This window comes from Phragmites australis, chromosome 14, assembly GCF_958298935.1.
Source record: "Phragmites australis chromosome 14, lpPhrAust1.1, whole genome shotgun sequence".
NCBI lineage: Eukaryota > Viridiplantae > Streptophyta > Magnoliopsida > Poales > Poaceae > Phragmites > Phragmites australis.
In genome coordinates this window covers 7,640,766-7,657,787 of record NC_084934.1, presented here as the reverse complement: position 1 = coordinate 7,657,787, position 17,022 = coordinate 7,640,766, and the positions used below count along the sequence as shown (strand labels likewise).

At 43.9% G+C, this 17,022-nt stretch overlaps 1 protein-coding gene across 1 annotated transcript; it reads right to left on the bottom strand.

The window, feature by feature from the left end:
- Positions 1-11,865: 11,865 nt before the first annotated feature.
- On the bottom strand, positions 11,866-16,330 carry LOC133890211 (uncharacterized). The gene is made up of 3 exons (XM_062330662.1): positions 16,215-16,330; positions 11,997-15,112; positions 11,866-11,929 (listed from the first exon to the last, which is right to left on the bottom strand). The coding sequence occupies exons 1-3, from the start codon at positions 16,224-16,226 to the stop codon at positions 11,866-11,868; spliced, it is 3,192 nt and encodes a 1,063-aa protein (XP_062186646.1). The 5' UTR covers positions 16,227-16,330.
- Positions 16,331-17,022: the final 692 nt, after the last annotated feature.

The window sequence follows — 17,022 nt, the reverse complement described above, 5'->3', positions numbered from 1 at the left end:
TGAGCACGAGCTCACCGGAGATGTGCACTGCCATGAGCCAGTGGAGCCCCCCCGAGGAGCTTGCCTCCGACGAACACCGTCGGGAGCGCGATGTCACCATTGTCAATGAAGCCGGCAATCTCCGCCTAACCATCGACCTTGTGCACGGCAGGGTTGACGCCGAGCCCCTGCAGCAGCCACTTCACGATGTGGCTGAGGTAGCACCTGCGCCTCTCCACCACCAGCACCGGGCTCTCTGACACTACCCGCCTCACCTCCATCGTGGTGGTCGGAGAGAAGATGGATTCGAATCTCGCGCTAGATCCATCGGGTGGGTAGTCAAAGAGAAGAGGGAGAGATGGGGGAGGGACTGTGAGCGCCCGAGGATAAGGCAGTCATACTGAGCATGTGAGGATAAGGATCGAGCCGATCGGACGGACGTGAGAGGTGTGAGCCAAAATGCTATTCCATTGGAATTTCAGGTCCGGGCTAGGCTTCAGTGCCAGCTTGTATTAAAACCCAGCACTGATAGTCCATATCAGTGCCGGTTCTTAGCAGTTTTACCATGGTTTGAGCAGGAGAGGGTAAGAACCGATAATCATACACTTTCACTGCCGGTTTTTGTATAACCAATAGTGATGAGACGCTACTTATAGTTAGTTCTGTAGTAGTGGATCCCGATGGTAGCAGTGGGAAGAGAGCAGCAAAGAGATTAGCAAAGAGAGTATCCTGGTTCAAGTGGAGGAAGCAGAAGAGAGAACAAGATCCTTGTGGCTCAGAGATCCAACCGATGGTGCGCAGATTGACCCAATCCCTTCCTTGGTTGCTGGTGGTGGCACATGATGAATACGACACAACTCATTACTCAGAAGATCAGGTGCTTGATGAATCCACGATGGGCGACAGCAGCCCCCGAAGCGGACAGGAGGATCCGCGACAGCGGACGTTGGTATCCTGATGCAAGCCGACAACGTGGATGCCCTAGCAATGCGCAGGAAGGTGGAATAGGAGTCCTATGGGACAGATGAGCTGCCACCATCTTATTGAGTATTGCGCACATGATGGGTAGGCATTATGGGCAGGCGACGAGCGACATCATAGAGAACTTGAAGACGAAGAAGACATCCAGCGGAGACGAGCGGCAACGCTGGTACTTAGGTACGAAGAGCAACATCATGCCAGTAGATGGTGGTGGGGGCAGACGTAATTGCAATGCCACAGAGAGAAAAAATCCTAACCCTAACTTAGCTATAATATCATGTTATAAATAGTATTTGTATTATATTGAATAGCTCCATGAATTCTATATAGAGGACATGAGTGCATAAAAAAGTACTCTACTAATGAATACATATCCTAACATATAAAAGATTCATATACTCTTAACAGGCTCTGATACCATGTTATAAATAGTACTTGTATTATATTGAATAGCCTCTTAGACAATATATAGAGTATATGAATACATAATAGAAAAGAACTCTATTAGTGAGTTCCCACTTTGTGTACTCTCGCTCTCACTCTATGCTATGACTACCAACTCTACAATAAACAATATGCACTTTTGCTAAAGTAGAACATTAATGTTTCTATGGAGCATCTTTTTTTAACTCATCCCATCTAGAAAAATACTAAATCCACTAGACATGGTCATGTCTTGTATTCTTTTTATCTGAAAGAAGGGGGAAAATTGCACGGTGTGGCATGTGCCAGTGACACCCTAGTCCTTTAGCAAGCAATGTGCAATACATCTCAGGTCTTAATAGCTAGATTGATAGCTAGTGGTTCACTAAAAGCTTATACATTCGATTTACTCGCTTATATAGATATATAGCAAGGTAACATTCAAAATAACTTCATTTCCTATGTATGGCATGACTCAATTAAGACTGGGGGACAAGGCAGAATATACGCTAAACAACTTGGAGATTCAATGGTGAACTGTGGTTTGAAGTTTCTTTTAGGTATGGGAGACATCAGGAGATGGACATCAAAATCAACGAAGTTGTTAGCCTACACAGTCTCTAGTTGGACGTCAAATTGTGTGTTCGACTGACAGGCAGGCTTGGGGTGAATTGAAGAAGTACAGTGCCAATGGCATCGACTCGAATTCACCCCCACCTCTGAGGCTCCCAATTGTGGATTAGAGCTGAGGATTAGAGCATGATAATGCCAATTGCATCGGCTCCAATTCGCCCAAACTTCTATGCCTCCGAGTTCACCTGGGTGCCACTGCTTGGCATCAGGCGATCGCTAAAATTGTATGGATCGCTGGTCGATCAGTTCTACTGACAATCTGCGAGTGGCAAAAAACATGATGTCGTCAATGTGAAAAAACATGATCAATGAGGCTGGCTCTCATTTGCACAGTTTAGCTTCATACATCATGTAAGATTGGATTGATTTGATATGGCTGAGCAGAAGCCATTTAGTGCATTGGGTGCATTCCCCGACAAGACCAGGTATGTGCAATAATCCTGTATATGCGTGTGTTAGGGGTGTTGAACTGCCATAAAATAATATAAACATTTGTCTGTAGTAAAAGGATAGGACAATGCTCTAACATTTACGGAGAAAAACAGCACGGCCGTATTAATTCCGACCAATCCATGTCGGCATCGAAAGCGAACAATACCAATATTCTACTAATAATGTTGGCTCATAAACGGATTGGAACATTATCTACACATATACTAATCACTGACTAAGAAAACTCCCACGTTAATTGGAGAACAAAAAGAAAAAGAAGCATGCTGTTTACCAGTTGTAGAACCAAGCTATAACGGTTCAGATCAAATAATCTACCAAATCATGAAGATTTTTGACTGATATTACCCACCATGCCATCGATGAGTTGCTACTGATTTGCTCTCACTGTAAAAAACAAAAGGCTCCGTCCGGTACAACTCTCTTTTCCGCATAATCTCATCTAAATCTAGCTTGCCTCCCTAACGTAAAATCATCGAAAACAGACGATATATCATAGACAATTTCTTAAGAGTTATCATAGACTAAGTATCCTCATACCTAAATATCTAGGTGTGAATGAACTCACAGACGGTTTTTATAAATCTGTCTGTTTCTATCATCAGACACATACTGCTTTTAAAAAACTTTGTCTGTGATATTATCACAGACGGTTTCTTGTAAGATCTATCTATATCTAATTGGTAGCTACAGATGGATTTTATAAATATTTATCTATATTTAAAGACCTGCAAACATTTTCAAATTTGACCGCCCGTCTCCTCTGGCTCTTTTGGCTTCACACACACAACCCCTCATCTCTTCTTAATATAAAGCAACGAGGATTGTTCTTCTTCGTCACTCGTCATATCCAAGTGTTCCACCGCATTAAGAAACAAGGAGTGTTCTGCATCCTCACTCGCTATTCGCATCGGAGAAGCTAAATCTCGCCAGGGGCTGAATCCCTTTTACTGCACCGAGGTGAATATCATATGATTCCTTTCACTGCACTGATATTTTCATTGCTTCAATCTGTGCAACTGATGGCAAAACATTGTTTTTCGTCATAGATCTGCAATGGTGCAATTCACAGCAATCAGGAGGTGGCAAGATGGGGTTGTCCCTATGGAGGCTTCAACGGCGCAAATGCTTAGTGTCAACTTTGGCCCGATGGAGTTTGTCTTTTTTGCTGCTGTGAAGGCCCCCTCCGTCGACCCTGTGTACGCCGTCAACCGCGTTCTCCATTCGGTTCTATCGGGTGGGAATTTCTCCATTGCTGTTCATTAGAATGGAGATATTTTCGTCAACTGTAAAACATGCTTGAATGACCATTTCTTACTGAATCATGGCTAGCGGTTTGGCAGCAACACAGTCTATTTTTGGCTGATGCATGAGATTGTCAAGGTGCAGCCATATCCGGACAACTGTGAGATGCTAATTGAAGATGATTCTTTGTTTGATATTGTACTGAAACACAGGAGGCTGAGATTATCTCACTTTTTTGAAAGATAGTATCGATCGACCCAAGTTTGTCTATCATTTTTCGTCTCTTTGGAAGACGGTGTCACCATGATGTCAATCAGTTTATCCTTTTAGAATACAGCGTTGGTTGATCAATGATATATAGCTTGCTAGATTTCTGTGTTTTGAACAATGTGTAATTTGCATCTGTGTGATGTTTTTAACCTTTGTGATATATAAATGCGTATGTTTTGTGTTATGAACAATATGTGATCAATATTATGAATTATGTGTGATCGATGTTCTAAATAATGTGTCAATATATTTAATTTGAGAATCATAAAGTGTGTATCTATGTGACTTAGGAAGCAAATTTGTTTATAGGGGAAAGGGAGACATAAATAGTTTTTTAAAACAAATCCATCTGTGACTTTTAGTAGTCACATATAGTTACCAGGAAACTCTATCTACGTGTAAGTGTATTACAGATGGTTTTGAAACCGTCTGTAATAATGTCGATATTACAAATACTTTTACAAAGACGAAACATATAACCGTTTCTGATAAAATTTAAAATCCATCTATAATAATCCATAACCTATTTTAAGATAGTGCCCGACTCCCACGCCGTGGTTGCTGCCTGCGTGAGCTGCATGCATGTCGTCCTCACCGAACCACGCCGCTATGATTGGCTCTGATCACGCCACAAGTTTTGCCGGATGTTAACATGAGCATGCACGAGGCCTCTTCCTGTTTACCGGCCGTGATCACGAAGGGGACCTAGGACGTCGAAGCCCTCGGTGTTGTCCGGCCGGCCTGTAGAATATAATGTCAACTTCTTCCGTTTTAATTTATTGCATCCACTGAACTCATGGTGTTGGCAAGCAAAACAGGTCGTAAAAACTTATTTGACGGACGTACGTGTCATTGATGAAAAGGTTGAACTGTGGAACTACAGCTCGGCAGACGGCTAGTAATGCAGGACTGACCGGCCTGGTCATGGAAGGTCACATGCAGCCATGTAGGAGGGATAAGCTTTGCATCGATTATATTGTAGTCACAATCAACGGAGCTCCCCTTTCCCTCGATGCCATAAGCCTATCCTGTTTCGATGTGCTAATAAGTAGTTATATATGATATGTTGCGGTCGGGTCTTCTGACTCACAAGCCATATGATACACGAGTAATCATCTGGTCCCCTAAACCATACGGTTTGTCGATCAAACTTGCCATCAGAGTCCAAAATCATAGTAGCTCATTGTCAGAGACTTAGCTTATCTTGTTTCGATGTGCTAATAAGGAGTTATGACATGCTGGATAAGATAAGACATGTTAGTTTGATTGTCTGGTGATGTGAGACAGTTGAAGATGACAGTAGATGGAACACAAGTATTAATCATCCGTTTCATTCGGTCCTGAAACCACGAGCTCTCTGGACAACATGCCAAGCATAGATTTTACTGCTTGTTGAGGGAACAGTTATATTCAATTGATTTGGGAACATAGCAACCGCCCAAGGGTTGAGGGATATGGCAAGCCCAAAGCTACAATCTGATCGAGCGTGTCATCTAATTTTGTGTATGTGTTCCTGAATCAATTGTACTGTGTGGCATGTGCAAATAATAAGCAGTGCATGTCAACTATTCATAGGCAATGCACTTTTACATATATGTGCAATGTGCTCTCAACCACTAGCTGGTTACTGAGTCAATAAAAGACTACAAGCTTGGATTACTGTGTGCACCAAACAAGGTACAGCCTGCAATAAAATCACTTTCCTATTGCAGAGGCAAACATCAGAAATAAAAGTTCAGCTCCTTTGTCTGGAATAATATGGGTAGACAAAAATTGGGGGAGGAGGCCAGTTGGGACACATCGAGCACGCTGAACAGTGAGGCGATTCAGTAGTGAACGGGGCTGAGGTTTATGTTGGTCATGGGATGCCTCGGGAATTCTAGCTAAACTTTTCTCTTGTCATGTGTTAGCTAATCTCGTTGTCAATGCAATTAGGTAGGATCCCAGTAGGTGAATAAGCCCGTTTGTGTTGAAATGTGGCGAGTCAGTTAGCGTAGTGCAGCTGGGATTTCACGGCCGTGGGATGGCACGGCCAAAGAGTCAGGCTCAATCAGTCCATTGCCGTTGATGTAATCGTGTCTTTATATAGTGCAAATCAATGAAGAAAATGCTGCAGCGATTGCAGCGCAAACCCAGCTTGTTCAAAGTCTGAATTTATTCAGGCAGCACGTTTTCTCTGAAGAAACTACTGAAGCGCGTAATTGCCGGATGGTTCGTAAGTCGGATGGCGAGTTGAGCGGAGAGATCGCGAGGGCGAATGTTTGAGAGCCGATTTCCACAACATCATGTCGGCACAGCTTCTACGCTATGTTGTCCCTCAGGTGACTCATGCATACATTCGGACTAGGCATCCATAGGGTTGGTATAAATCGAACAAAACCATAAATAAACCGGTCAATCACATACGAATCGTCGGCGTCAATGGTATCTCATTCACTAATTAAAACGTACTGGAAACCACTGCCGTGCAGAGACACGGTTGACGGTACCGATCTACTGATCCAGGTCATGAAACAGGCTCCTCGGCGGGCTCAACATGTTTTCCGTGTTTCACATCGATGTGAAGAGTTCACATCTGTTTGCTTTGCATCTCACATCGTAAGAACCTATGAAAAAGCAGTTTATCCGATCTACTGATCCAAGTCATGAAAAGTCAGTTTATAGGTTATGAATTTTAAAAAACTAGATTGTAAAAAGTTTTTAGACTGTAAATTTAAAAAAAAAATTATAAACAGTTTAGTAAAATAGACTTTCACAACCTATAAAAAGCTAAGAAAAACCATATTCTCAAATTTCCAATCCAATAAGCATATTATAAAAAACTATAATAAAAAACTATCTGTTTATTTTAGCTTCGAATTATAAAAGCTTAAACCACCGTCCGAAGCTAAAATAAATACATCCTAAGTTCTGGCTTACCCCTAGTTGACGCTAACGCAACTAATACGTATAACAAAGCGAGAGAACACGTTGCTTAAATTCACACGTTCAGGCTTTGCAGTTCTTTTCCTTCATTAATTTCCTCACAAGACGTAGCAAAAAGCTTTGCAGTCCTAGATACATGACACAGCTAGGAACGGGACAGGCGGGCCTAGAACAAAGCTTCGGACCTTGCCTGGCCGCCATCCGGGCACGGCACGGCAGGAACAGTCATCCAGCACGACTGGCCTGACCAAGCACGAACTGGCGCAGGTGGCCCAATGAGGCACGATGGGTTCACTTGCCGAATGGGCGGCATGATCGACCCTGCCAGGATGGTGCCTAATGGGCGGCATGATTTAGTCCGTTTATTTTGACAATATAGCTGTTTTTTTTGCCTATTTAAGCTATAAAAAATTCAAAAAAATAAAAATCACCAAACTTTGCCTATAAGTAGGGCACCAGCCTCCCAACCCATTCCACACCAGAAATCCTTGTAGCTCTCTTGTGTTCTCCTCTCATTCTTCTCTCAAGTTCTAATGAATTTGCAATAATTTGGCAAAATTCATTGCAATTATTGCCAAAAATCCGAAAATTTAAGATCTAGCCTTCAACTTATTTGAAGAAATCAAGGTACATACTTTGCATCTAAGTCTTTTGTTTTAAATATTTGTATTTCTCTAATATTAATATTTCTAATACCGGTGGCCACGCCTCCTGCTGCCACTCGGGCTGGCATCTTTGGTCGTCGCCTTGGGCAGCCCTTGCTGATTGTAGCCAACTACTGGTGGAGACACCGTGAGAAGGGATTGGTCAGCTGCGTACCAGTAGGAGAGAAGAGAGAGAAGGGAAGAAGAAGTCGATGACGATGAAGAAGAGAAGGAAAATAAAGAAAGGATGAAGAAGGGGAAATTGTGGGGATTTCATTAAATTTGTCGCCAATTTATGATTCTTGCATTAAGGGTGACCTTTATGTAGTCCCTAGATATTCCATTCAAGTAGGTTTTCTAATCAGACCATAAAAAATTATCCCGTCCCCACGAGAGGACAGATAGAAGAATATTTATCACCTGTTGGGTTCAAAAGTTAGACCATTGCAATGGAGATTTTGAATAGTGGTGAGAATCTTTTACCTGACGGGTGATCATGATTGCAGTAGGAAAAATACGCACGCTATGTAGCATGGTGTACCGAGCTCCTTGGGCTAAGGCTCCTACTACTCTGCATGCGTCACGCATTAAATGCAACGTGATGGTAAAGAAGTAGATCGTGGCCTCGGGTCGTGCCATGGCATCAGTCAAACAACCATTTTTGAGAGTCATCACCCTGTATAAAAGCATAAGGGAAGCCCATTTCATCGTTCACTCCACCGTCATCGTTTGCTTTTCGTCATCTTCTTCATGCTCCTTGCGCATTTGCCTCCAAAAACCCTCCTCCTCCACTATGGGTAGAAAGAAGATCGAGAAGGAGAGCTCTAACACCTACGATATGGTGAGCGCAATTCCAGTCTGGCAGGAGTCCAAAATCACAGAGGAGGCTTTGGTCAAGACGGACATCGATAAGGTGATCCCTCCTCAGTCCCTAATTGCCTGCACGCCGGCATTGGGGTATACAATTCCGAGCCCAGACACCACCTGGACGGTGATGTTCCTCGAATTCTTCCGTTGTGGCTTCCGCTTCCCCCTTCCGATTTCTCCTTGAGGTGCTTGATTTCTATGGCGTGGAACTCATTCACCTCAACCCCAACTCCATCATCATGTTGAGCGTCTTCGTACATTTGTCCGAGGCCTTCCTGGGCTTCCACCCGTCCTTCAGCCACTTTAGGTACTTTTACCTACTTAAGGGGTTCCAGAACAAGGTCGCTAGCGGTGTCGGATTGCAGCTTCAAGAGGGCAAGTTGGCGGAGTACATCGACGTCGACATGCTCTAGGAGGGCTTCGGGGACAAGCCTGAGGAGTTGTCATCACAAAAGGTGCAGGAGGTGACTAGGGCAGCCAAAGCCACTGTTCAGGACGCGTTAGTTTAGGACACGTTAGTCACTATTCAGAGCGATTATTATGGTCAACCTTAGGTCTGCTTGAGTAGGAGGAGACATAGCCCCCAGTTACTCGTAGAATGCGATAAGGAACCTTTCGCAACCACAAAGTCGCAACGTAATGATCCTTCCCATCTCGTTAGAGTCCGCTTTCAGAACGTACACAATATGTTGTTTTTTGTTTCCAGTACTAAGTACTTATTAAGCCCCCGACTGTCTGCCCGCAGAGGTTTTCTGGGTAGGTAGTCTAAATGGAAAGAATGTAATAAAATGAAGAGAGCCATATTGCTTTTAGGTTGTAGAAAAAACTTTTTGTTGCCCCGAGTGCGCACATGGGATGAGGTTTCCAAGAAGCAACAAATCCCGTTGTTGGGCATTTAGAATGCGCAAGAAGACAAGTAAGGTAGAAAAAGAATCCATGCGACTTTTTAGGCAATATGATCTTTATTATTACGAAGGTACTCTTAGTAATTAGACTTGGGACTTACAGAGCTAATTCACAACCCACGAGTTATTGTAGACCTAATATCTTAAACCTAAATGACTAGATTAAGCCGATAAGTAGGGACCCTATCACTTCGGGGGTAGCGTAGGTGCTGTTACATGAATTTTGAACTAGTCATGGAACCAAACCCCTAGGTTTTTGGGTTTGCATCTTGAGGCGATGTGGTCGCATTCACGACTAAGGCTTCTCGTTTACATTGATCCTTGAGCTATTGGGTTCCTTGTTAGGTCGGTGTTGAGACGCCATATCAAGACTCCGCTTGTCGCAACGGAGACCTTCCTTAGGGCAACCCCTGATGGTGATGACCCCTTTGGGTCATGGGATCTTCACATACTAGTAAGCATAGTGCACAACAGCCATGAACTTGACCAAAGTTGGTCGTCCTAAGATGGCGTTGTACGCCATCTCGAAGTCAACCACATCGAATAGAATCTTTTCCATCCGGGAATTGTCATGCTTCTTAAATATAATGAGGAGTGATATCTGGATGATGGGAGTTGTCGAGGATCCGGGTACTATGTCGTGGAAAACTTGCGTAACTGTCTTGATGATAGAGATCTACTGTGAGGAACTGTCTAAATAGTATTCTGATTAATCATCAAGATTATCATTTTCTTAATCACAACCATGATGATTGACTTGGAACACCATCTCGGTAGTCCCGGCATGTGTTTTGTGACCAAGATCTGAATACATGCATTTCCAACATATAGTATCACAAGAAAGCATAAGAAAAAGCGAGTAATTAAATTATATTACAAGTTTTAAGCATTCAACTATTTACAACAATTTATATCAAAAGAAAGCTAGGAAGATAAAGAACACATCACTTCCTAACCAAAACTAGAAACTACACAGGGGAAGATTAACACCTATCAACACCAAATGCTAGGTAAAGCCATATGCTCTTAGGCTCCACTTAAAAATGCGCCACACGAGTAGTTTACACTACTCATTTCTGCCACCTACATCGGTAGACGTGAAGTAGCCAAACACGAGCTCACCTTGTTTTGAATGAGATCTATTGCTTTAGGCCCCTAGTAGTATGGTGGGTGGTTATTGTAGTAATGTTGGTAGGTATGGATCTCGTTATGCCAGTTCCGATCACGACGGTGATATGGATTTATGCATATCATATGGGTAAAGTTATACAACATCTGCAGAGTGTTAAACATATTCGAATAGCCTTGTCAATGGTCATGGACAACACTATAGTTTGGTCTCAAATGATTAGCTTAAAGGTGTGAGTATTTTTTATCTGTGAGTAGGCAGTGTACCCATGTATTGGAAAGTGTAGGTTTTGAACCTTGAGTTGGCGAGGACAAGGTGTCTACTAACTATAACACTTGGGAACTAGCAGGATGGACTGCATCTCCCCCAGGGCCAACAACCCCATAATTTTTAACTCAACTTTGCTTTTCTCAACTGTTTCAAAAAAGGTTTTGCAAGCTGAACTCTTGCATAAAAAATTGGCTTTTCCGCCAAAACCTAAAACTCTATGGCCTTATCTTTGTTCTACCCTTGTGCATGTAATTATTTCCCTTGAGATAGGACTTGCTGAGTAACTTATGTATTTACTCTTGCTATATTTGAATTTAGACAAAGGTCCAAAACAAAACTACATCGATGTCGACGATGGAGAATGGAAAATTAAGGTTTCGTCCACACCTAAGGTTCATGTAGAGCTTGGGTCTACTCATTAAGTTTCTATCACTTTGCAAGGCTTTAGTTCAGTATAGTATTTGAAGTATGTCTGTAATATCTATTTCTGTTAAAATTGTATGTATCAGTTACTGATCCGGTAATTAATATTATTTACACAGGCATACCCACGCAAAACCAAGGCCGCCTTTTTATTCACACCACAAGCTCAATTGTGCACAGATCACAACATCCAGCATCAGGCACACAACAAGCTTTTTCTTGGTTCATCAGATAGTACATAGCAACATGAATCAAACTCGGGGCACACACGCAGCTGCAGGTTATTAGCTACTCCCGTCTCAAACGGCGTAGGAGAGCACACTCGCAAGCCGTACAAACCAAACACAAATGCAGCAGGTGGACGCAGGCAGACACACCTGGTTGCTGTTTCTCTGTTTCAGATTCAACCGCATGCCACACACTCTGCACACACAACGGCCAGGCAACACACGCCCAGACACAAACCAAGGCCGCTTTTTTATTCCAAAGCACACAGCAAACGCAGGCCAACCCCGCCATCAACACAGGCAGCTGAGGCAGGAGCCAACCTGAGGCCCGCATCTTGCAAAAAATTCTCAACGAAAGGCAGCAGCTGTAGCACAGCAACCCAGAAGCGTCAGTGGCAAAGCCAAAACCCGCACGGCATCAATAGCAGCATCCATAGCAGACGGAGAACATGCCAATGATCTCTCATAGCAGCAGTAGATGCAGGGTTCAGGATTCACCTAGGCAATGCGAGAGGCAGAGTTGCACAGAGTGAGTAAGCAAGCAGTTCAGTAGAAGAACTAAAAGAGATGGATGGATTAATTTCATCAATCAATAAGCAGGGCATTTATATATGTACGTACGTACCTGAGGACGGTGCCCCTAAGGAGGCGCCTCTTGTAGTAGCGCGAGTGCACCGGCGGCTCGAAGCGCTCAGGGTGGTGGTCGGCGGCCAGCCCGTCCCATTCTAGCGCGTCCCACACGTCCTTTTCGATCTCGACGGTCGGCCTCTTCGAGCCTGGCTTGCGGGCCTCCACGGCCGGCAGCCGGCGCAAGCCAAAGCATCCCCTGATCCTGATGGTGTCCAGAGCGGGTGCGAGCATCTTGACCTCGCAGATCTGCCGCAGGTTCGGCAGGTCATGCAGGTGGATGGTGGCCAGCTTCGGGAACAAAACGCCACGGACGGCTACCTCTTCGGCAGGTCGTGCAGGCAGGTGCACGAAGACGAAGACGTGCATGAGGTGGCCGCAGTGGATGACGTGGAGGGTCTTCAGGTTGGGGAAGGAGTAGCCACACACCGGCAGCACAAACTGAAGCCTTGGGCAGGAGCGCAGATGCAAGTGCTGTAGATTGTCCAAGTAAGCAGGCACACGGACAAGTTTGTCCAAAATGCACCGGGCCATCAGGAGATGCGATGCCCAGATGGTCTCCAGTGCACGCAACCAGTAGTCCGTGCCCTGGGGGAAGACGGTGTCCAAGTTGGGGCACCTCTCCACGCGGCACCACCTGAGGCGCTCCCATTCTCCTACTAGAACGCTAACGCTGGTTGAGATGTCATGCACATGCAGAGATTCGGCAAACCGTGTCATCATAACAGCTAAATTTCTTTCTCTTTTACGAGAAATTGCTAGCTCACTCTCGACGCTGAGGCCCCCATCACCAATCTCTATATGGCGACCCAGCTGTGTAGTCGGAGGTCGCGGGAAGGCTTGCATCGGGGCATCACCAATCTCAGCAAAGACATCATTGTACCAGCTAGATTTAACCATCTCCTTTTTGGTAGCTTCAAGTTGAACAATATCTCCATAGATAGTTGAAGAGGTGATGTGGATACCAAAATAAAGTTTATCTTGGTAATAAGACACGAGAGGCCACAAGGACCTAGCCAGTCTTGCGTCCGCAAGAATAGCATGCACCTGCAACCGAAAGGATTTATGCTGGCGAAGAGATGGCCGAGTACACCCCAGTGTTCTCTTAGATCGTGTGTCTATGCAAAGCAACTCCAGCTGCTGCGGTATAATGAAATTACTTGTGCCCCATCTTATTCCACGAAGGTGCTCACAGCCTAGCAGAAAGAGTCGCTTTAGTCTTGGGACAGCCACAACCATAGTTACAAAGTCTAGTAGCTTAATTGCACTTCCTGAGAGGTCCAGCTCCATAAGATTGGGTAGCCCACGCAGGAACAAATTCTCTAACTGTGTGCAACCTTGTAGGTTTATCTTTAAGGTTTTGACATCCCTCTTATTTGCATCTGACGGGCGCTTCGGACGGGAACTTTCTGGAGGTAGGTCAACGGTTGATTTCCAGTGGGATGCAGACCCATAGCCGTCAAAGCTGAATGATGTTAGTGAGGAAGGAAACCCGCTAGGCAGCACAACATTTTGTAGCCCATCACAACCATCAAGAATAAGCACCTGAAGGCTGCTCACCTTTGATAGGCTTGCTGGTAGATTTTTCATGTCCTTGTTGCCAGACAAATTGAGAATTTCCAGCTTTGTCTTATCCATAAATGAGTTGCTGCTATCTATTGATGTCTCTGCTTGATGCGTAGGTTTGATTATTCGGAGCCTCCGAAGGTAAGATAGTCTTCCGTGTAATCTACTTGTGTACTGCCAACAACTGACTCCCTCTATGTTTAGCTCCCTGAGGTTGGCCATGAGATCCATCTTTTCTTCAGTTAAGATCTCATCCCAGTCTGTGTAACGTATGTCAAGCACCCATAGACTAAGTAGACATGCCCACTTTGTACAGTCCTCTCCTGCACTGGTGTAACCGTTCATGCAATGGTCCAATCCGAGGAATCTCAACCTGTGGCACTGGAGGAAAGGAGGTGATGCAAAGCTGAAGGCACACCAAGAGAGAATTAGAACGCCAAGGTTGCTGCAATAATTGAACAATTCATTTGGTAATCCGTGTGGGTTATTAGACCTTTCAAATGCTACGAATAAAGACGATGCCCTTTCCAATAGAGTTTGCATATTCTCCTGTACTTTTAGGTTCTTCGAGGTAACAAAAATCCAACGGAAAGGCCTCTTTTCATAAGCAATCTCATCTTTGACTACACAAAAAGGAGCCTCTTGATCTTTCATGAACTTTTCAGACACACCCTTAAGCAGAGAAGCATCACATTCCCAACTTATTTCCTGATGCAATACATTACTAATCTCCATTGTTCTATCCCCTTTAATGATCCCATCACATGCCCAGAAGTTAGAAGCATGAGCCACCCAATCAAATCCAGTGGCGCTGTGAAAACCATAATACAAGAATAGCTCATAGAGACAGCAATCTGCCACCATTGTTTGGTCAATATCCAGCAAACGTGGGTTGCGAGCAACTATGATCTCAGCCTCTCCATGCAGCAGTGCACTAAACTCTGAAGTTCTTAAATCGCTGGCCCCCTCAAAGCTAGTAACAAAAAGGTGGGTGTATCTTAGCTTGCCTGCTATCTTATCCTCAGCACGGTCCTGGTGCATTGTCAGAAACCGTCTTTCGAATGTCCATACGATTACGTGGTCGTGATACTCAGGACTAAGGCCAAATCTACTCACATCAACCTCATCATCACTTCCATTAAGGAAAATCAGCATACAATTTCTGGACCCCAAGGTCTGGACAATCACTGCTGAAACACTTCGTATCACATCCCTAGAACTATGGTCCACACCATTGAAGTCATCCTCCTCATCATGCTTGTCAAACATTGCCATTGTTGCATGGTCAAGTTTTAGCTCCTCTGCGATTTTCCTCTGCATCGTCCTTCTATTTTCCCACGCTGAGCAATCTATGTAGATTATTCTATCAAAACATAATTCTGGAGGAAGATCTTTCTTAGATAGAAGTACTTGTGTTATGGATCTTAGAACCGGGGCAGCCCCAAAGCCACACCAACCGTCAAAATAGATGACCTTTTTGTCTCTGTAAAGCTGAATATAATCAAGTATCACAGCTACGGCTCCATGAACCGTTGACTCCCAGAAAATCTGAAGGGGAGGAACCAATAAGGAAACTGAGATCACCTTAATTTACTACAGCTTCAATTAATTAGTTAATCTAATACAAATGCATGGTCTCACCGGGTGCATGAATCAATAAGTACTAGCGCATATATAAACGAGCTGCTAGAATTTCATTGGTGTTTTAAAACTCCTTTGAATAAAGAGTGCTTACCGGTGAGATGAATTTACAAGTTGTAAGAATAGAATTAGATGTGGGGTATCTCTTTGGTCCACGCACTGTAAAGCCATTTTGTTTAGCTCATTTGTCCCTTTTATCTTCATTAGGCAAAATAAACTATGACAGCCATCCACAAAAGGATAGCTCACTGAAAGGGAGGGGGATAAAAAATTGCTTAACTTCTCATCCTTCCTCGCATACGTGCCTGTGAGAATGCGAGTGTACCCGGGTGCAAAAATTGTAGGTCAGGACCTATGAACCACTTGGATTAATTTCCTGGGTTTTTCTGTCCAACTTGCGAAAAAAAACCCAGCTTCTATAGGCAATTGCTAGTTGAATGGAGGTAGCTAAAAACAGCACCTTCAACATGCATATATTCCAAAATCCCACCTTATATACTTGGCAGAGATATTTGCCTATTACTGATGAAACAGTGGGGTCGGTTAACTTTGACACACATGTGGCAGTCATTTCATTTGTCACACTATTTTTGGGAGCCACAATTTTCCTAGCCCGGCTGTGGAAAATTGGCTATGAACTAAACAAGCTTAGTATAGGACCTAGTGGATTTGATCTTGGATAGGATCTTTCTTGCATAAATACAACTCTGGAGAGTAGCATAGCATGTGATTTGAATGTGACTGCACAATGAAATGATGAGCGTTAATTCATGGAAACACTGACCGTTTCCGGCCCCATCCTGATCAAACGCTAGCTAGTTAATTAAGTTATGTTTCCCCATGCTATAAGACCATTTCAAACGTCAGCAAGATCAACCTACACATCATGCATGATCGATTGATGTCGTTGTACACTTGTACAGCCATGGAAGCAGCAACAGAATTCGCTAAAACAAAACATTCAAAACTGTAATACTTGTGAACGCAAAGCATAGCAACACTGCAGTACCTCTCTTTCCATGATAAAATTCCACTGTCGTAGAAGATCAACAAATTAAACAGAAAAAGGCGCAGCTGATTGTCGAACTAACCCATCAATTAATCGACTAATCAAAGGCCACTCGCCAACTCCTGCGTGCGCACACAACATTGAACTTGTCAGTACTAATTAGCACACACACTAATTAATATTTTTGAGGGAGCAAATGTAGAAAAGGAGTACGCACCTGTTCCGCCGAGATGAGCTATAGCTTATAGCTCCACCGGTCTAAGACCAAGAAAGAAAGAGAGGTGCAGCAAGCAAACCAGTCGTCTAACCCATCACTCCACAATAGCACGCTCGCCCTCTAATCAATTGGAAGCCGGAAATGCAATGGAGGCGTAGGAGATCGAGTAGCGTACGGTCTGGTATGTGGTGCCACGGCAGCTGGTGTGTCCTTCTCCAAAGCACGCTCTCGATTCCTTGCTTGCTGCCTGCATGCATGTATATTGGCTGGGTGGGTGCTTTGCTTTTCAGCGCTCTCCTCTGTTATCTTTTCCAAAGTGTGAAATCCCCAAGCCCCCTTTGCTTTTTCTTGAAGATGGTTAATTCCCAGTAGATGTAGATTGCGTTAAGGACAATCATGCATGGCCCGGCAAAGAGTAGCAGATCTTTCTCCTTTGTTTAAAGAGATTGGTAATCTTTGGGTGGCAAAGCAACTGTAAGGCCTTATTGGCATAGCTCTATTTTCAAGAATTATTATACTGCATGTGAAAGTTCATCGGATGACGATAATGAGCCACGTCAGCTGCCTTCCTCATTTGCAAATCATGCATAA